At 39.4% G+C, this 21,637-nt stretch overlaps 1 protein-coding gene across 6 annotated transcripts in view; it reads right to left on the reverse strand.

The window, feature by feature from the left end:
* TRPM3 (transient receptor potential cation channel subfamily M member 3) overlaps positions 1–21,637 on the reverse strand; it is a 497,328-nt gene that overhangs the window by 37,882 nt on the left and 437,809 nt on the right. For all 6 annotated transcript variants that reach the window (XM_006918420.2, XM_006918432.2, XM_006918428.2 and 3 more), the window contains one exon: positions 16,298–16,472. In XM_006918420.2, the coding sequence (XP_006918482.1) occupies positions 16,298–16,472 (175 nt within the window). The remainder of the gene's footprint in view (positions 1–16,297; positions 16,473–21,637) is intronic.

The raw sequence follows: 21,637 nt of genomic DNA on the forward strand, positions 1-21,637 counted from the left end.
ATAATAGTTTTTCCTGTTTAAAAATCACTGGCATCTCTCAGATACAAACTTGGGAAGGGAAGGAGGGAAGTATTAAAGTTTGTTAGATTTCACCTGGATCAGTAAATTATTTGGTAAATTCTAAATAAGGTAAGGCTTCTAGATTCTTCTCATTCTTCAGTGGTAGCTGAGTTTATTCTATACAAAACTGGTGCCCAAGAGCAAGAGACAGGACCTACTGGTGTTTGCCATAAGTGGTTTGTCTTGTGGACTGTTCTAACACCATAATTGAATGATATCCTAACTTGGTCTTTGGTCTAAAGGCAGAGTGAGCAGAGTAGAGGGAGAAGCAAAACTCCATAAGAAATGGCAGATGGAGGCCTAGAGCATGCTGTTCCTGGTTTCAGATAGTGAAGACTTGAAACATTCTTAGATCTACCTCATTAGGACTTTGCAGATGTTGATGGCAACTGCCTTGTGCCACTTTTCCTTAAGAAGCCACAATAAGAGGTTGAATTTTGAATTCTGACAGACCATGTTTTCTCAACCTCAGTGATACTGACATTTGGGGTTGGATTATTCTTTGAGGGGCTATCTTGTGATTTATAGGATCAATAGCAGCATCCTTGGCCTCTACCACTAGATGCCAGTAGCATCCCCTCAAGTCATAATAACTAAGAATGCTTCTGGGCAGTGCCAAATGTCCCCTGGGAGTGGGGGTGAGGGTGGGGCAAAATTGCTTCTGGTTGAGAATCAGCGAGCTCAAGACCTAACTATGGGAGTTTATTCTGTGGTCACAGGAAAACTCTGAGAGTATTCCAGCTTCCTTGGGCTATTCTGGGGCCTTTTAAACCTTTGAGTTTACTGAGAAACAGATTTTTGATGTGCCTTCAGGAAGTCAAAGAATGAACTAAGGGAAAAGGTGAGAGAAAGTAGTTCCTGAATGCATTTAACCTCTCTTCTCTGTCTTCCTTCCTCTCTTTGCACAACTGTTCATCTTCTGGCAGGGGAGTGGTATGATGTAGATGAGAAACCTGGCTGAACTGCAGAAGCTGGAGTTGGGAAGCCCAGTGCCTGCAGACTGAACCGGGGGAGCCTGAGGCTCTTAGAACTTCAAGCAACCCTGATATTTAAATTTAGGCATCAGCAATTTACTGCAGACAGCATAGAAGGTGGTTTTTGGAGGCAAGCCGGGCATCTGCCAGGGCCCTTGGCAAAAGTGCAATGTAGGCAAAGCTGTTTTTGCCACCTCTCTTTCTGAACCTTGCCCATACTCTGTCTCACTTTCCTTGCCCTCCAGGCACCCAGTCGCCTGGCGCAGCCCTCTGGCTGCTCAAAGTCTGCCCAGCCCGGGCCATCTGCTTCATTACCTGCCCCTATTTTAACTCTCCCTCCCTGAACGCTGACTTCAGCTCTTTTGGGGCTTGAGATTAAAGATTCAAATACTTCACACTAAGAGAAGAGTCAGTAGTTTTAACCCATGGAGGGGATATTTTGACTCTTTCAAGCTTGCTGTTTCTCTTTAAGAAGACATTTTGGAACAAAGGGCTTTTCTATGGCTTATCTAGTTTCTCTGAAATGAGCATCATGGTTGCATAATTTCTAGCTACAGTCTCCCCACTCAGCAGTCACAACCTATGAATTCCATAACCAGAGCCTTAACTTTGAAAAGGGGTCTACACAAAGTGAGCTGTGCATTTCTCATAAGAAAAGATCCAAATTATTGAGCCTAGTATGCAAAGCCCTTTACAGCCTACCTTTCTCCTCCACTCATTCACAAAATGTGGTAGAAAATATGTACATAGACCTTGGCCCCCACCTTCCAAAAATGCTTAAAGTCCAGTGGGGGATACACATAAGAAATCAGACAAAAACGATATTGTGCCATGTGTTAACCCAGAGTAGGTACAGGAGCTGTGGGAGCACCTTGTCAAAGGGACTGAGCCCTAGTTGGCCAGCCTAGCAAGGAAGTCTCATTTCTCTGCAGTCTCCATATGCCTGCATCTGGCACATCTGTCATCCCTCTCTAGCTTTGGACATGATGGTGTCTCTCATGATCTGTCTGGAAAACTCTTAATATCTTTTATGATCCAGCTTAACTGTTACCTCCACGAGAAGTTCTCTGACTATGCTTTGCCATCTCTTGCTTTTCTGTTTCACCATGTTCCCCCCAGCCCTCCTACTCCCAGAAAAAGTATACACTTTATATATAAAGTATATATACACTTTATATATATGTATATATAAAGTGTATATATATATATGTATATGTAAAGTGTGTATATATATATTTTAGCTAAGTCTTTATACATCACCTCTATGGAAATATGTATCATACAATTTGCAATGATTTGTTTACTTGTCAATCTTTCCCATTAAACTTTTGTTTTCAAAGCTAAAGCAATAACATATGCCTCTTTTTAAGCGCCATTTCCTAGCACACAGTACCTGGCACACAGAAGTGCTCAGTAAATATCATCGAATTCAAACTAAAATCTGGAAAATGTGACAGCAGAATGATTGCTTTATTCCTTCTTATGCTACATTGTGAGATATAGCAAATATAGAGAAGAGTCCATAAAACATATATGTCCAGTATTAAATGAAAACCCATGCAACCACAACCCGGGTCAAGAAGTACTCCCCTCTATTCTTAACTCATCAGTGGATGTCATGTAGTTGAATCGAGTGTGTCACTAAGATGAAGACTCAAAATTCTGTATCTAACTTGAAGTTATTGGAGTCTTCTACCAAGCATGTCCTCGCCTTTAACCTCAGGCCCGATATTCTAGATACCAAATATCTGGCTGAAAGCCATGCAATTCAACCCAACATCACTTGGCATACAGAGTTCTAGAATCTAGTGCAGAAAGCTATTTGGTCCATTGGACAGTATTTGTAAAAGATCTCAGGCACCTTACTTCCCCCTCCGTACTGAGGCTGCAGGCTTATTTGGACTCGGTCTCATTTGAGAAAAGACAACATGTGAGGCTTGCTGGAACTACCTGCTAACAGTTAACCTGTGTTGAGATCAGTCTAGTTTTGGGTGGCTGTTAATACAAATTAGTTAAAATTTTGCCACGTTATTGGAAGGGGTTTACTCCGCTCTGCTCTGAGTGAAATCAGACGTCTGTCTCATTGAGTTTGGTCAGAATGCTGTGCCTTTGGAAAGACCGTAGTTCCAGGATGCAAGGCAACCACCTCCAGTGAGGCATAGCACAGGCGCTGGTAGGGCTCCCTGCTGGGTCGCATCTAGTCCCACCGCTGGGCTCACTGGCACTTCCTTCCTCAGCTGTCCTCAACAACCAAGGGCCTGCCCTTCCCTTTCTGCCTCCTTTTATTCTTCTCTCCCTTTTTTCTTTCCTTTCTTCTTTATAGCTCTACAACAATTGATCTCTGCACATAGACTAAAATGATGACGTGTTTAAAGAATAGTTCTTGAACCTGTTTATAATTCTCTTCTTGAATACAAATTTGGCTAAATTGCAGGATATCATCAACTCTAGGATTCTCTTTGAGTTCATTTCTCTCTTTCTCTCTCCCTCTGTGCTCTCTGTGCTCTGTGCTGTGTGCGTGTGTGTGTGTGTGTGTGTGTGTGTGTGTGTTTGTGTGTTCGAAACATGAATCCATGGCCATAAAATTTAACTTAATCTAAATTTTAAATTCCTGTATAGTAAACTTAACTCATTTTTACTCTCTCTACTGAAAATTTTTTATATAGGCATTGAAATCTTTTTTTTTAAATTGTATAAAGCAGATAACAATCTTACTATCTTTCTATTCCTTACTTCAAGGAGTTTAATTCATGCACCAACTATTTTCTGAGCACTGACTATATGCCAGATACAGTTTGAGATGCTAAGGCTACAGCAGGGAACATGGCAGAGATGGTCCTTGGTCTCACAGAACTGTCATTCCAAAGGATTTTTATATAACAGAACTGAGCTATCCAATAGGGTAGCCACTAGCAACATGTAGCCATTTAAGTTAAACTTTAAATTAATTAAAATTAAACAATTAAAAATTCACTTTCTCATTCATACTGGCCACATTTCAAGGGCTTACTAGTTACATGTGATTAGAAACTACGCTATCAGACACAGCCGATCTAGACCAGTTCTGTTATCCCGGAAGATTCTATTGGACAGGGCTATTCTGGAAGAATTTGCCAGATCGACTACCATTCTGAGTGTTTAAGAAATCCCTTGAGCAGTACTGTGACATGAATCATTATGACACCAGATTATGATTCCTTAACATATCATCCTTCCCTTAAACCATTAAGATCACATCTAGCACGCTTGGAGCCAGTAAGTTTATTTTTATTTGGGGCATCCCGTTTTTATTTATGATATAGTTAAATCAGTGAGGAAGGATAGCATTTTTGCAATATTCATTTTTCTTGCCTCTCTTTCAAGCAGGTATTGTCTTTGTACCAGCTTAGGGGGATGGGTATTCAAGATAGAAATAAGTGGAATTATAATAAAAAATAAAGTAGATTTTCTGGCAGCATCTGCATTTGTGGTCTGGGAGTCGTACCCACTCAAGCAGTGGGGTTTCCTTACACACTAACTTAACAACAGACACAATTTTCTCCTTTTTAAAATTTGAATAGGTAGAATAACACATTTCCTGGAAGAACTGAATGCACAAAGGAGTGTCTTCTTATGTATTTGGATAAAATATCAAAGAGGACGTTGATTCCATCTTGCACCTCTGGTTTCACACACTCAACTGAAGTAAGGGGCAAGGAGCCAATGAATCACATGACTGGATGTAGTTAGCAAAGTACAGCCCAGGGGCCAAATCTGGAGTGCCTCTTGTTTTGGTAAATAAAATTTTATTTGAACATAGCCACACCCATTAGTTTACTTATTGTTGCTTTGAGAAGTGATAATAGAGACTGTATGGCTCCCAATATCACCTGACCCTTTACAGAAAAAGTTTGCTGACTCTGGCTAAGATGATAAACTTCTTAAAACAAGGACAGTGTCTGTACAACTTTCTGTTTCCTCACAGGGCCTGTGTGGTGCAGAGCAGTGATTTGGGAAATATGATGGAATAAAAGATTCTAAGTCTGGAATAAACTTTCTGGCTTCAAGAATGATATCTTTCAGTGAATCCTGGGAACAAAATGCCTTTAGTTACAGCCATTAATTTCAGATGTTAAAGTATAGGTGCAAATAAGTCTCCATCATCTGTAATGAGAGAGAGAATCTTATCTCTTCAACTTGTTAATACCAGTGACCAGATCGACTATCTGCCGCATATAGGCAGACCTCATTTTATTGCACTTTACAGATGTTGAGTTTTTTACAAATTCAAGGCAAGACCGTCCACCAGCAAAAAGATTATGACTTGCTTTATTGTGGTCTGGAGATAAACCTGCAATATCTCCAAGCTATGGTTGCATATAATCTGGGCGCCCTGTGGCTTCGTACCCTACAGTGTAAGGAAGGTTTCTGAGCCTCTGGTACACGTGATGTCAGGTTGTGTCTTAGAGACTTGGAGCCTTAGAGACATTATCTGCTGGCACACACTTAGAGCCTATCTTAGGTTGGGTTCTTCCAGGAGTGACCCTAGGTAAAGGATTCAAGTGAAAGTGATTGGATAAGGCAGTGCTCAGAAGAGAAACTGGATAGAAAGTGGAGGAAGCAGAATGTAGAACAGCAAAAAACATAAAAAGGTGCAATTTCAGAAGTCTGATCCTACAGAGATCTCTGGAGTATCAATTGTACCGCACATTCAAGAAGCAATTTTGCAGTCCTGAAGGCAGTAGTTTTTCCCACCCAAGCAAGAGCCAAGGGGTCGAATGCTTTTATACTCTCCCCACTCTTCCCTTCCCAATAGGCGGCATCAGAGTATGGATGTCCTGGAGGTACAAAAACTCTCAGACACGTGAGGCTCTCTGAGTAGTGAAAAGGTTCCATCAATTCAAGGGCAGTTATATGAAGAAGTTCACAGCTAAGAGCACATAGCATCAGAGCATACAGAAACTGGAGGTGCAAAACTTTGGTAAAAAGGGATGGGAGGGGATCTGGGTGGAGAACTACTGGTATCTGCTATATGCCAGTCTGGGTATTTTCTCCACTGATGTTTACATGGGATTTGGGATTGTATGCCATTTTGAACTATCCATGTCATTTCTATAATATGGGTCCTCCATCATACGGCACTTTTCTTCCTCTTTTTCTTCATCCTTTTTCCTTCAAAAGAAAATTCGTTTGGTAGAAGAAACAAATAAAAAGCCACTTTTTGTTCAGAGTCTCTCTTTTTATGATTACAAAGATAACATTTTAAAAATCCTCTTTAGACTATATTATTTCTCCTGTAACATCTCTTGGGGGGAATAAACCTCATAGGTTCTCTTCTCACCATGTAGAATGATATTTCTTTTATTTGACCCACATCTACCACTTTTATACTTGAAGGGATGCTTGGCTCAAGCACACTGGGATTTGGGGATCCAAGTCATGTTTACTTTATTCACCGAGAGATTCACTTTGGAAATTCATAGACTTCAGGCATGGTCGCTTTCATCTTTCATAGTGAAGAGCTCTAATCTTTTTGACCTGTCCTCAAATTGCAGCTTTTCATTCATTCCCCTGATTAGCTTGGCTGCTCTTCTCCAGCTCAATGTATATGATCAGTGTTACACTTAGTGTCTTAGGCATAGATCACACATCGCAGCTCTGGATTAGGTAATGATAGCTACTTATGTTTTGTTTTTAATGCCATTCTAGATGATGTTTAACATCATCTTGGGTTGAGTTAACACTATGCAGGTGTCTCTAAATCAGTCCATAGTGATTACCTTCCTTATCTGTAGTCGATTGAATCTAGGGTATGGAGTATTATTGTTTTTAATGACTGATTTCATCTTAAACTTGTTCATAGTAAACATGATCTGCTGGAATTCTTTCTCAAGTCCCTCACTGCTGGCTTAGTATTCAGGATTGCCATAAACTTAAGTTTCTTATCTAAATCTTACAGACTCCCATTTCTATGTCACTTCTGCACATGCTAAAGAGGACAAATTCCAACATAGTTTTTAAGGAAATCCTTCTGATTTGACTCTGTGGAGGAGCACACACTTTTTATAACCCTCTCTTCAAAGTGATAAGTTAGTTCCCCATAGGTGACAAAGTAGTCCCAACAATTAGATGGGAAACCAAGTTTTCTCTCCCAGATACAACTTTTTGGGGAGTGGCTTGGTGCTCTTTTAGAATATTTTGAGAATTTTAAATATGTCCCATCTGCTAATGCCTTATTTCCCACAAGGTTACGTAAGACTGACTTGGAGTATTTGCGGTGGAGTAAAAAACGCATGGGCTTTGGAGTCATGTGAACTCAGAGTGTACCAAAAGTTACAACAGAGGTTGAAAATGGCCAGGATTGCCCGAACACTAAACTGAATCATAGGAAAGGTATTAGCAACTCTTGAAAAGGTTAAAGAAATTTGAATGTTCCAAGGTGATAATAAGAATTCATTCTTGTGAAAGGTGACGAAGGGTACTTCTCTATTATCACGGTCCACTGCTAATTTCAAAAGGAGAGCCTCCTTCCAGATTGAGAATTCTCCAGCCACCAGGGGAGGTTCCTCTTTAGAATCTGGTTGTTTGGCACTGATACACGAAGTCTAGAGTTCCACCCTTTCAGGACACCAGAACAATTTGTCCCCAGTGTGATCTTGGAAACCTGAGCAAAGGCTACTGTAGACTGCCTATGAGACCCAGAAATCATCAGCTTCATCTGGCCTCTTAAACTGTTAGGGCTCCAGTCTTCAGCTGCCTCAAAACTCTGGAAAAGTTATTCCTACTATGCTTCTTTTACCTATCATCCTCTATTTCTTTATGTTTACTTATCATCTTCCTCTGGTCAGCGGTCCTCCCTGTGCTCCTGTCCTCATGTGACGTGGGGCTTTCTGCCCACTGAATATTCCCCTCATTTCTCTTTTTCCTCCTTTCACCCAGAGCCTTCTGGAACACTCCTATCATCAAACACAACTCCTTTGCTGTCTCGTACTTTCATAAGCCCACTCCTATACTTCCTTGTCTTAACTAAAGCCCATTTTGCAGAATGACACTCAAATGGAATCTTCTGAAATGGAAATTGCACATTCTTGTACATTCATTATTTTGGTTCCCATAAGTAATATCTGCACTCTTAATGATACTCTGCCTCTTCCAAATCATTGTTTTTCACTCTCATGCAAAGAGTCCTTTCTCCTTTGAGTTTCCAGTCATCCTGATCAGAGACTTCCTGTTCACTCCCTCTCCCATCATTATACTGACTGATACTGCAATATCTATATTGACAAACACAGAAGAATCTACCTTCTAGATGCTTGATCTCAATTCCAGCATATCCTAGAATCCATTCTCACAGCCACCTCTGGATCTTACCATTATCCTACATTGTTCCACCTTTTAATCCTAAATGGCAATTTTCCATTTTTTGACCACATCATCCTATCATCATTACTCTTAGGATTCTCAGTCTTCAATTTATTTGGTGCTCAGGCTAGACCTCTAGTCCTTTGATCATTCTTTTTTCCTCTTAGGCACTTAACAACATTATACTTTTATTTCGTTCTCTCTCCATCTTAGACCTCATAAAGCATAACTTTAAGACCCCTTGAAAGCATCTTTAAAAACTCTAGTCCCATTTATTTATGCCATACCCACACTGCAAAGCTTCAATCTTGAATTAATCCAACTCTCTGTTTTTCTCGATCCGGGCTGCTGAATCTTGACTGAGAAAATAGACAGCTAACAATGCAAATCGGTGATCCTAAGCAATTCTCTGATATGTACTGATAAGTCAGTGACTTTCTTGAATGGTGATTACAAAACATTACATTAGTCCCCCTTATCCAAGGTTTCACTTTCTGAGGTTTCAATTATCAGTGGTCAACTGCAGGCCAAAAAAATTAAACAAAAAATTCCAGAAATAAACAATATGTATTTTAAATTGCACGCTGTTCTGGGTAGCATGATTAAATCTCATACCATCCTGCTCTGCCCCACCCAGGTTGTGAATCACCCTTTGTCCAGTATGTTCATGCTGTATATGCTCCCCGACCACTAGTCACTTAGCAGCCTTCTCGGTTATCACACTGCTTGTGTTCAAGTAACCCCTATAGCAGCTTAACGTGATGTCACAAGCCTATGTAATTCACCTCACTTCATCTCATCACATCAGCATTATATCATCTCATATCATCACAAGAGAAGATGAGTGAGTACAGCACAATAAGATATTTTGAGAGAAGGAGAGAGACTATTCATAGAACTTTGTTATAATTGTTATATTTTATTATTAGTTATTGTTGTTAATCTCTTACTGTATCTGATTTTAAATGAAACTTTATAATAGGCATGTATATATGACGAAATATAGTATTTAAAAGGATTCAATACTATCCGTAGTTTCAGGCATCCACTGGAAGTCTTGGAACATATTCCCCATGGATAATGGGGGACTACTGTACTCTTCTTCCCAAAGCCTCACTTCACTGACAACACCCCCATACATATATAACACCTCTCACCCTCTTCCCTAGTAAATGCTTAGCCTTAATGCTCCTCTACTCTTAAATCACTGTAATTGGCTTTTGCACTCACCACCGAAATGATTATTCTCTAGTCAAAGTCACCAGTGACTTCCTAAAGGTCTAATTAAATGGACTCTTCTAAATATTCACCCAATTGGAGTCTTATTTTACATTTAATACTGTTGACTCCTCCATTCTGTGTTCCCTTTTGGCCATCTCTTCCCTCTCTACTTGTCTTCCCAGGCAAGCTCACCCACTCCCAGAAGCTGTAACCGGTACATTCTTGATTTCCAAATCTATATCTTCAGTCCAGCTCTTTCTACTTTACTCCAGAGTTCTATATACAAAATAATCTTCTTCATGATTTTCCTGGTAATACAGAGAGGAGGCAAGTGAACTAAAGAGTTAAACCAAGCTACATTCAGAACTGGCAATACGCTGATCAGCCCTGAAGCCAGGTCAGGAGGACACCTTCAGAACAAAGGACGATTTCTGCTGGGATTGCTAACAACCCATATCTTATACCTGTGGAGGGGAAACAGGAACAACAGAGTCTTTAAGAGACTGCCCTACACAAAATAAAATCATTCTTTATGCAAGGCTTGGTCTCTGTCCCCGACTCTGGGAAATTTGCCCTATCCTGCATCAATGTGAATAAGCTACATACTATTATCCTTCCTTGCTGCATGTCCGTATCAAAGGGAATGGGTAAACAAAGTCTTTAAGCTGTAACTCACAGGAACTAAAGAATGATATGTAAAGTGAATTCCCCAAACACTTAGGAGTCCCTCGCAGTGCCTTTGCTCTGTCTCTCTCACATGCCTCATCTCCCTATTGTCTCTGTCCCTCTGAGTCTCTCCTAGGCTCTCTCACTCTCTGCCTCTGAGTGTAGACCACGCTCTGTCTATGGAGTGTTATCCCTTCTCTAATAAACTTTCCTTTTAACTCTAACTTTAGTGTGTGTTTGAATTCTTTCTACACTCTCCACAAAGAACCCCCTTCTCTCTCAATGCAAGCCTTAGTCTCCCCACACTCAGGGGAATTTTCCCTGTCCTGCATCACCGGAATTCCCATGGGAACCTCAAACGCAATCCAACCTCAACTGAACAAATCCCCTTTTTCCATATTGTTCCTCTTCCCAAGGTTCTCTATATCGGTAAATTACATCATCTTTCAGACTAACCCAGAAACCTTGGAGTGACCTTCAACTCCTCCATCTTAAATCCTCATCCACTTCCCCCACTACCACCTTCTGTACTATCTGACTTCTGTCCAGGGCCTTCCAATTTTACCTTCCTCAAGTCTTATGTTACTTATCTGCTATGGCATTAGCTAATGTCCTCTCACTTCTCATCTCAATCTCTTTTAACAGTTTTTCTTGATAGCTCTAAAACATATATCAGTCATAGTACTACCCAGAGCACGGAGTATAAGTCCTCTGAAGTCTATACTCCTGTCTCTCTCTTCAGACCCATCTGTCCTGCTTCCTGCCGCCTGCCTTTCATCTTACAGTCAGCCGTATTAAGTTACCTTCTGTGCCTGGGACTTTCCATGCTAAGTCTAGGTGGACCCTTTTTCTTGATAGCTCTAAAACATATGTCAGTCATAGTACTACCCAGAGCACGGAGTATAAGTCCTCTGAAGTCTATACTCCTGTCTCTCTCTTCAGACCCATCTGTCCTGCTTCCTGCCGCCTGCCTTTCATCTTACAGTCAGCCGTATTAAGTTACCTTCTGTGCCTGGGACTTTCCATGCTAAGTCTAGGGTTGGGATGCCGTTCTTCTCCTTCACACCCCTCTGCTCCTTTATGCCTAGTGAATATCTGCTTCTTCCAGAGCTCGCCTCAAACTTCTCATTCTCTGCAAGGTTTCATCGGTTGTGTCCCCACTCTTACCCCAGGAAGAACTACTTTCTTTTTGGGGCTCTATCTCCACGAATATACTGTCAATGTCATTTTGACGCTCTTGGACTGTAGACTCCTTCAAGACAGGGTCTCTGTCACATGCATCTCTATACGTTAGTGTCCAACTCATAGTGTGAAGAAAATAGATATCTATTAAACGAAGAATGGACAAATTAAAAATGAAGCCCAACCTGTGAGCAAAGGCTAAATGACTATTATGATAGTGCAGCAAATGTTGATCACAATAGCATACTGAATCATCATCACAAAGGCCTGTCTGCAGCTAGCTCTGCTATTTGTAAACCCACTAAGCCTCAATTTGCATTAGTAAACAAGTCCAGTAGGTATTCTCTAGGATGTAAGCTGACTTTCAGGGACAGAAGGTGGGGGTGGTGTCTCATATTGGTTTGCTCCCTTAGCAATTTGTGAAAACAAAACCCAGCAAAACAATTCTTCCCTTTCTCAAAAGTTGGCACTATCTAAAGATTTTCTTTTCCAAAATACTTTCTCTGGTCAGGCAACACTCCCCGTACTGTGGCCGTTAGGCATTAGTGTGCTCTGAATCCGTTGGAGAAGGTCAGTCCTGAAAACCAAACAGATGCAGAGCCCTGAGTTTCCAGAGCTGGAAATGCATAGCAACAGTTATCTTCTCTGTCCATGCTGTTCAAAGTTTCACCCTAAGCAGCCACATTTTAGAGACTGGCCTCGAGTTATCCTAATTTCCACACCTGAAGGGAGGAACAAATAATTTGAGGCAAAAAATAATGCAGGAGAGTTTTAGCTTTACATGTTTACACACCCTCCTTGCTTCCTGAGAAAAACGACACTTTAAATCCAGTCAACATCACAAAGACAACAAGATCCAAAAGAGCAAAGATTTTTTTTCATAGCAAAATGTTTATAGCAACTAATTAATTACAGCAAAACCAAGCCAAAACAAAGAACAAAAAACCCTCCTGACTCCAGATTACCTATTAATTTCAAATGGAAAAGCCCTAGGCAGTAAGAAAAAAAAAAAAAAAATGACCCATGCATTAAGTAGATAGGTTAGTTAGTTTAGGGTTAGTGGAAACAGCCAAATAACATTAAGCTGTCATGGTAGAAGGTAATGCTTTCACATTACTATCCAAACTTGTAAAAATACTCAGAGAAGCAGAAAGAAGTACTAAATTTAGACCCTGATTTAATATGTTCAAGAGCATGATTCATTTCCCCCTGTGCTGGTACAGCCTGGGGAATCTGCGTGTACAAGAGGCAACACAAGGATACAAAGGGTACTCTCATTCATCCAGAGGCTCAAGGAAGCCAGAGAGCACCCCATTTTCTCTGCCAACAAAGATATACTTCCGAGTACTTCACACACCAAAACAGAAACCGGATTTCTCAACTGGAATGAGTCTATCTAATTTTAGCTTTGCCCTGGCTTTGGCATGAATGTGCAGGAAATTTATTTTGCTGCTCCTCTTCTCTAAGTGGCTTTTTCCCCTCAGGTTCCAGTGGGATCCTGATAAGCTCTCAGAAGCCATGCAACATGGGTCACCTTAATGAGATGTCCAAAAGAATGTCATCATTTGGTAGCAATGTATTTAGCAACATGGAGCCCAAGTCACCTTATAGCAGCCAATAGGTTGGATTTTAGAGAGCTAGTATTATAAGCATGTGAGATGATTTGGAACTATTTGAAAACAACAGAACAAAAACAACAACAAAAAACAACTAAACAACAGCAAGTTCAATTCCCATCAATTAATTAGGGTGTGGGGCAAAGCGCCCAGGCAGAGCAGACCATTACTTTCCTTTCCCCAGTTTCATTACCTGCTGTTTCTAATATGTTCTTGCACTCACTTCTGCTCCCAGCACCAAAGCAAATATTTTAGCTTCTACTGAAAATTGAGATTAAGGTTGAACTATCATTTATGTTAACCCAACCAGGCTTAGAGGTAAAAAGCACCTAAATTATTTTTGAGTTTACAGTGACTTCATTTGTTCTTCTTCTTCTTCTTTTTTTTTCTTTGAGTCTTTAGGCACATTTGGAAAGTAACCTTATAATCTCATTCTAGCTTTTTTGGCCTTATCGATAGTCTCTGGGTTTAGGACAAAATACAAGAAGAAAAATAAATGTATATCAAAAATGTGTGGTTTGGTAACATTGCCTCCCAGAAGTGAGGGCATTAAAGCTGTCCTCCCTTCTGAGGTATAAGACAGGTATAACATCCCTAGGGTCCCATTATACATCTATATCCGTTCTTCTCAATTAAGAAAGATTATTTCTTCAAACATGAAATGAGTTCAGCAAATTTGCAGTTAAAAACAAAAAGAGTTAGACATGGAGCGCGTGCATTATGTTAGAAATGAGTTGCTCTGGGGAGCTATGTGTAAATGGGCAGCACTTGGAGAGGCCCACACAGGGTACAGCCACGGGATGCGGTTGGTAGACCTTGGGCAGGGCTGTGGGTCCAGGTGGATATGAGATCCGATCAGCCTGAACACATGCTTCACAAACCAACCTGGGCACGGCACAGAAAAGAGGCAAGACACTGCAGGGCAGCATAAATAATTTGTACCTTTCTCAAATAGCTTGGTTCTTGGGTCTCCCGGGTAGTTCTGAATGACCAGGTGGGGCAGCCACCCAATCCCCTTGGGCCCACCCTGTGCCATAACATAAAAATCATATCATTTAGAGGACAGGGATCTTCAATGACCTTAGCCAAATGTGATGACAGATTTAGGGACAGCCTTCTTTACCCATTTGAGAAAGGACAAATATTCTTTAGCACTCTAGACAGAAAACTGGCTGATTTAGCTTAGAACAGTGGCTACTATTGTAGCCGATTTCAGAACATCAAAAAGGAAGGTAAGTAGTTAGGGGAAGGGTGTCATGAAGGTTGCATCCATCCAAGGCTGGGTCAGTTACATATTGGGATTTGGGGTAGAAATTTTTTTCTAACACACGTAGAACACCACAGATCTAATTGACAACATGGGAAATCTATTTTCATACTTTACTCACACAAAACACCTCTCTTCTGTCTCCAGGGGGTTTTCAAGTTCTAAACTACAATCAGCCCTTCTTTTAAAAAATAACAATAATAGATCCTCTTAGCCAGATGGTGGTGTTTGTTGCACTAGGCTGGGTTCATAGTACAACATCAATAAATGGCCACTTGTAGAGCGACAGACAGAATCCCATTCATAAAACACACCTGCACCTCCCTCATTCTCCCATCCCAAAATGTTGCGTTGTCAAAACACCCATGGGGGCTTAATCTCATTTTGAGGAAAAAGGGAAAATTAGAAAAGGCAAAATAATGTGGGTGGAAAAGCAATTAATTTTTTTTGGCGGGGGTGGGAAATAGTATACTTAGTCTTTGAGGACAATGATCATAGGTGGGCTTTTTAAGTATTGTTTTGCCTTTAGGGATCATTTGAAAGAAGGATTCCGAAAGTTTTGCTCAGTCCTTGGAAAGCTGTTTTGGTGAAGGCTGCACATTGTCAAGCAAAGATATTTCAACTGAGAGATGGAGTTAAAATTCTTCCTCAGTGAGTTGGCTAAGTCTCGTGAAATGAATATTTGTTTCAATTGGGTGTTCCAAAAATGCCTTCTTGCATAAGATAACTCATTTTGAGAAGGAAAGGGAATTTATTCAAAATCTATCATGAAAGGGAAAATGATGTAGTGGTATGTCCTGTTGCCAGTGGACACGTGCTCTCCCCAAGCCTGGATGGCTCACGCTCTTTGGTGCTTTGTACTTATTTTCCTGGTCTCAGTTCTACCTGGGACTGGCAGGGGTGAAGAGAGATGTTGACTAGTCTCTGCTCCTGCTCTTAATAAGCTATACTACCTGGTTATATAACCTTAATCCATGTCCATAGTCCAGGGCTCAGATGGCTGGCCTGTCAGCAAAAAATGTCTGAAAATGTTAATTCAACAATGTTGGTGGGATGTTATTTCTAGAACTAAACTCCTCAGGGAAAATGAGAAATAATTGCTCCTGGGATTCAACTCCTCCACACTGAAAGATATTTCTTTCCTGATGCTTTCTTCCCAATGCCTGGTGTGCCCTGACATTTGGTCCAAATAAAATCTGGAACAGACTCTTGGGATACAACTGTCTACACACTCTATTCGAGAGGCGTGTTTATTATGGAGAATCAGCATCTATTAGAGTTTGAAACATCGGGGGCCTGCTGGTGCTCTCTCTCCACACTGAATCACTTCATGATATAGATACTATTTTTGGCATTTACAGCAAACGACTCAGTTTATAACCTAGGGTATTTTCCATATTTCCAGGCAATAAATACTAGCTTCTTTCGCATCTCAAAAACACATAGTTTAAGACAGTGGGAAAACGAGCTGGGGAATGGTTTCCAGGGCAAGGAAAACACCATGCAGATGTTGGCCCTCACTCTTGAATTCTGATGGTGAAATTGAGAATTGTTTATTTGTTCTGAAGTCAAACCCAAGGAATTTATTTTTTGCAGGCTGGGGTAAGGGTAAGGAATAGTGATGTAATATATTACTAATATTGAAATAATCAACACATGGAGCTAGAATTTTGAATCCCTAAAGAATTTCAGTCTTTTTAAATGGTTCATTTTTTGATCAAATTTGGCACACCAGATATCGATTCATGTCACAGAAAGGACATACCTGAAGAAATACCCGAGGACTGCTTTGCTAAAATTGCATATTCACCTTCTGTAATTGTTTTTTTGATCCTCCAAGATAACGAGCTAGGAATCGGTCCTCTATCTTGAGCCATTTATTGAGAACAAATAAATGAACTTGAAAAAGACATGACCCAATTGAAGTTAAATACCTGACTTTGGTGTATGAGAATCATAAACTTGCTTACGGTCTATCTGGTCTGCAAACACTTCCCCATAAATCATCCAGTAGGGCATGTAGAAGATGTTCTTGGCCAATTTCCATGATGGCTCCTCATTGGGAAAGAGAATGGCTTGCCTGGCGACCCCAAAACTCATCAGCACCACCAGCATAATGATGACAAAGTACATCATGTCTATCATCTGGAAGGGTGGGGAAGCAGAGGGAGAAACAAAAGAAAACATATAAGACTGAGTGTCCCTATGACACTGACACTGATGGAAACCTTTGAAGGAGGTTCACTTTCAGTAATGCTGATAAGCGATGTTCAGATAGGTAGCTGTGTCTAGATAAGAGGACACTTGTTCTATTGAAGCCAAAATCCATGGAATCTCATCAGTAACTCAAAAATCATTAAAAAAATCCCCCAAACCCAATCACATAGACAATGGAACCCCTTCATTTTCCATCGCTGTTTGTGGGACCTAAATAAGACTAGGCATGGGAGTCAAGGAACACAGAAATGGGGGTATCTATATTAATTCAGTGCTAACTTTTTCTCTGCCCCTGTAGGAGACAAATGTCCTTCTTGCATCTCTTTCTTCTTAGCAAAATTGAAATTGGGAGAGTTGAACTATTTCAAGTACTAATGCCATAAATTCTTTAAGTTCTGAAAGACTAATGAAGAGTTGGAAAGTTCAAGAAAATAATCATTTGTAAACAAAGCTAGGACAACAAATATCCACTATATACCATCTTATTCTTGTAGCCCCACCTCACTGCATGGTGTTCTAAAACAAAGCAGTCTCCCAGAGAACCACTCTTTCTGTATTATCCTACAGTGTATCCTATCAGTTACTAAGGGTGTTTTCGTAGGCATTAGAATCAGGTAGCCCATTCTTGTGCTTGCTGTTGAAATGTTGGATTTTCATCTTGACCTGTTTATAAAATTCTCTTGACTGCATTCGACTACAATGTTATCTCTTGTTCCTCTTTATTCTTTTTTTTTGCTTGTTTTCATGATACATGTTATTTGAGATCTGTTTCTCATATGCCAAATTACTTTCCTTTCATCATTGAAAATAGATGAAGATATAATAACTATTATTTTGCCTGGCCAGAACTCATTGCCTTCTACTTTTAGAGATCGTCTCCACCCATTTTGGCCACCAAGGTAGTTATCGTTCCAGGCTAGGCTTGTCGAGGTACCTTATGCTCTGGCAACAGTGATAGGAATAGGCATGTGATACAAGAATCCAACCTGAATCCTTTTTTTTTGGATATTTTTCAACTGAAGCTGGGAGAGAAAAGCTCCCTTTCTGTCTCTGTAATGATGTGAATTCAGAGTATCTGAGACCGAGTCCCCCATTACTGATCAAAGTGAATGAAGCAGATGAGAGAGAGAAGAGAGAGGAGAGAGAGAGAGAGAGAAGGAAGAGAGAGAGAAAGTCCTGATAGTGGTGGTTGAGAGAGCCTGGCTGCAGTAGCCCTTAAGGTCTGTTCCATCATGCCCTGCTATAAATCAATTTATCCCTCCTAGGCTTAGGCTAGTTGATTAGTTTCTATCCCTTGCATCAAACCTTCTAATACTAAAGACTCCCTTCTCTTGGATATCAAATTTCCTAAAGAGATGCCCCTCCACAAAGAAAGACTAATGATAATCTTACCAATGATAATGAAGGTTTTAAATTAGTTTTAAAATTTTATTTTAAAAGAATATACTCCATGGTGCTTGTTATTGAAATTAAAACATTACAGCCTTCCTGTTTGCCTTAACACATTGGAGCTTAATGTATTTTATGTCAATTAATCAACTTTCAAGGAAGCTTCAAAATCCATATCTCAAGTATCATCTGACTTTGAAACTAAGAATTTCTCAAAATGTGGCATTAATTCATATTTGTTTACTGTCTTTAAAACATATATGCTAGTTAACTAGTTATTCCGTTCACAATTTAGTGGCCTCAAAACTCTCCTAAAATGAGCAAGCCTGCTATGTTGAAACAGTTTCATAGGAAAAAGGGGCTTGTTTCTCATCTTCTCTCTTTTTTATTTTGTAAAATTCTTTCATTATTTATTTCCAAAAAGTTCTAACCAATGAAGAAACACTAATGGGTTTTTCATGTTGTATTTATTTAAATTGACCATAAGGTGGGTGGTAAGATGAAGGTGTGTACTCATGAGATTTAGTAGCCAGTCTGAGCCAAGAAAATGCAGCTAGTAAATACAGCAACCATTCTAATTTAATTTCTCAGGACTGTTATCATTCAGCTTGATTGTGATATATATTCAAAGGGTAAAACAATTAAAGAGAGGAAATATTCTTCCTAAAACTCAACTTTATATATTTCAAAGAAGTCTTAGCTTCCATACAAACACCATAATCTGATAGAGTGGAATGCAGAACTAGAATATTATTAGTGAGAACTGGGGCTGGCTTCCTCTGTTTTGAAAGCTAAATTGTCCAGTGGTTCAATATTAAGAGAGCTAACTCTATCTTACTCTTGTAAATATTCTTTGTGTTCTGTAGGGATGAGTATGTACTGTTGTGATTAAGCACGTGTTCTCAGGTGTCAGACTACCTGAGTTTTTTCATCTTCGCTCTACTAGTAAAAATAGCTAGGTGGTCTTGCTTATTAATCTTTTTTTTTCATTCTCAAAATGGGGATAATAATAGTAATAATACGTATTGTTTTTGCGAGGATTAAATGAGATAATATGTGAAACAATGTGGGTAGTTCTCAGTTTATGCTATGTGTTATTAATAGAATTAGAAGAAGGTCATGCTATAGAGTCAGATAGACAGGAATTTGAACCCTGCCTTTTTCCTTTGCCCAGTTTCAGTTTATTCCATCATTAAATGAAGACACAAACATCTATTTCATGGGTTTGTAATAATAATAATATGGTATTTGGCACATAGTAAATGATAGCTTTTATTAGTGTTGTTTTTATTCTGGGTTATATAAGTGACCTTAGTGCTAGACTATTCCACTGAGATATGGAATACAAAGGAAAGTGATCCTGGTTCTAAAGATCCACTGGAATCATACTTGATCAGTATTGCATTTAGGTATCTTAGCACCTGTCTGTCCCAGGACCACAGGGCACAGACACTTGGCTGTTTAGTACTAAATAAGGACTAATGTTGAGGGGCTTTCGTTATAATCACATCTGGGCATATTTTGTTAAGCTTCTAGCCTGGCAGTCCATTTGGCCCTCTGATAAATTCTATAGGCATATTTTACCTACCTTCTGGATCAGTGACTCAACTATTGAACTAATTATTTTAAAAGCTCCATGGAGAACAAAGCGCCCTAATATACTCATTTTCTTATTATTCCTGACTTATAAGTCATTCATAAGTTAGAAGGTAGAGGAAATGCAGTACATCTCTCTTGCTCACTCCATAGTAAGGTTTAATTCTAGTAAAAATTAGGCATAATTATGCCATCATTAAAATGATAGACATGGATTTTAAAATAATCTTGCTGCTTTAGTTTGACTTTAGTTATTTCAAGTATTTAAATGCCACCCAACCTTTTTTAAAGTACTATATTTGGTTTGTTTGGGTCTTTTCAGGTTTTATTTACTGCAATAAAATAAGGCAACAATCAATTAGAAAAAACAACCAATCGGATTATGTAATTGCCTAATGTAGTGGTTTTCAACCAAGGGCACTTTTGACCCCCGGGGGACATATATGGCAATGTTTGGAAACATTTTCGTTGTCGTGTGTGTGTGTGTGTGTGTGTGTGTGTGTGTGTGTGTGTGTGTGTATGCATGCACACTCATATTCATGGGTAGAAGTTGGTGATGCTGCTAAACATCCTACGATGTGAGGGACAGCCTCCCACAATGAATTATCTAGTCTAAAATGTCAATAGTGTCAAGGTTGAAAACCTTGCCCTAATTTTGCAGCTGTTATAGTTTTTTACTTTCATTGGGTCCATTTGAGAATCCATTGGAGAATCTCATGGAAACTTCTCCTCTCTGTTCAGAAAATTCATATGCCCACACATTTTTATATATCCCTCGGGTGGAGGGTCCACAGATCCTCTCTCCTAAATCTTTTCCATAGACTCTAAGTTGAGATTCTCTGCTTTTAGATATAGGAATTTTCACCACAATCTCAAACTCATTACTAAAGTACAAAGAAGATTCTATAACAGACAGTATAATAGAGTAAGATGCATTTTTTTTCTAGTCAAAAATTCCAATTGAACTAGGATTTAGTTTTGGGATTTGGTCTAACTCAAGCTTGTTGAATTTAAGTTTTTCCTCTCTACAATGGATTTGGGATGTTTTCCCTAAACAATGCTGTTGTTATAAATACAAAGCTTTTGTACAAAAGTGTTAAAATAGAGCAGGATTACTATACTCACCAATTTCTCCCTTTCTTATTGTACTTTAACAAGTATAATATGAACATAATAAAAGATATAATTTGTCAACTACCTACTATGAGCCAGACACTGTTGGCTATTTAATATATACTATTTCTAACCATCACAACAACCTTACGAGATATGCATTTATTGTAACTACTTTAGAAATGAGTAAACCGTTTCAAAGTGGTTAAATTAATTGCTCAAGGTCCCTTAACCCCTTCCTTTTGGATTCAAATTCTCTCTTTCTTTGCATGAATTTATCAATGCTTTTGTAGGAAGAGGCTTGGTTATTTAAGATTCATTTTAACAGAGTTAAACATACACACAGTAATAATAAATATTAATTTGCTGGCTGAAAGATAAGCAGCAATGATATATAAAGTAAAACTTGAGTGAGAATAATAAAGGACATCTATTGATCAACTGTTGCTGGCTTTAACAGCTCATAAGGGAAAGTGGAGTGGAAGTTTTCAGCAAAGAGGTCTTATAGTAAGAAGTGTTTGCCAGTGTAGGATGGATGTACTTGGCTTTTCCACCTGTAAATGTGAAGTAGAGGACACTTAGAAAAGTGGAGGAACTGATAAACAGAACAAAAACAAAACAAAAAAACCACAACAATTTCTGGGCATCAGGCTCTGATTCTTCCCCTAGTGAGTTTGGAGAGGGAGCTGATTTACTAGTGCGTGCCCAAGTTCACACTAATGCTGTCCTCTTCGGGCTGGGTCTTTATGGAGAAAGTCTGGAAACCAGTGTGGTCGAGGAGTGTCGGAACAATCCACAGCCATTTGTTGGGTAGCATATTAGTTTGCCACTTGGGATTCCTTTTTAAAGAATAAGATAAGTAGGACATCCTTCTGGAACCTAGTTTTTAATAACATCATTTTCCAGTAGTCTAACCAGACACATGATATGTTGATAGAACTTAATGTTCAATTCAAACACCACCAAACAAGTAAGTTCAAATAAACTGTTTTCTT

The sequence above is a fragment of the Pteropus alecto genome, unplaced genomic scaffold, assembly GCF_000325575.1.
Source record: "Pteropus alecto unplaced genomic scaffold, ASM32557v1 scaffold95, whole genome shotgun sequence".
Classification (NCBI taxonomy): Eukaryota; Metazoa; Chordata; class Mammalia; order Chiroptera; family Pteropodidae; genus Pteropus; species Pteropus alecto.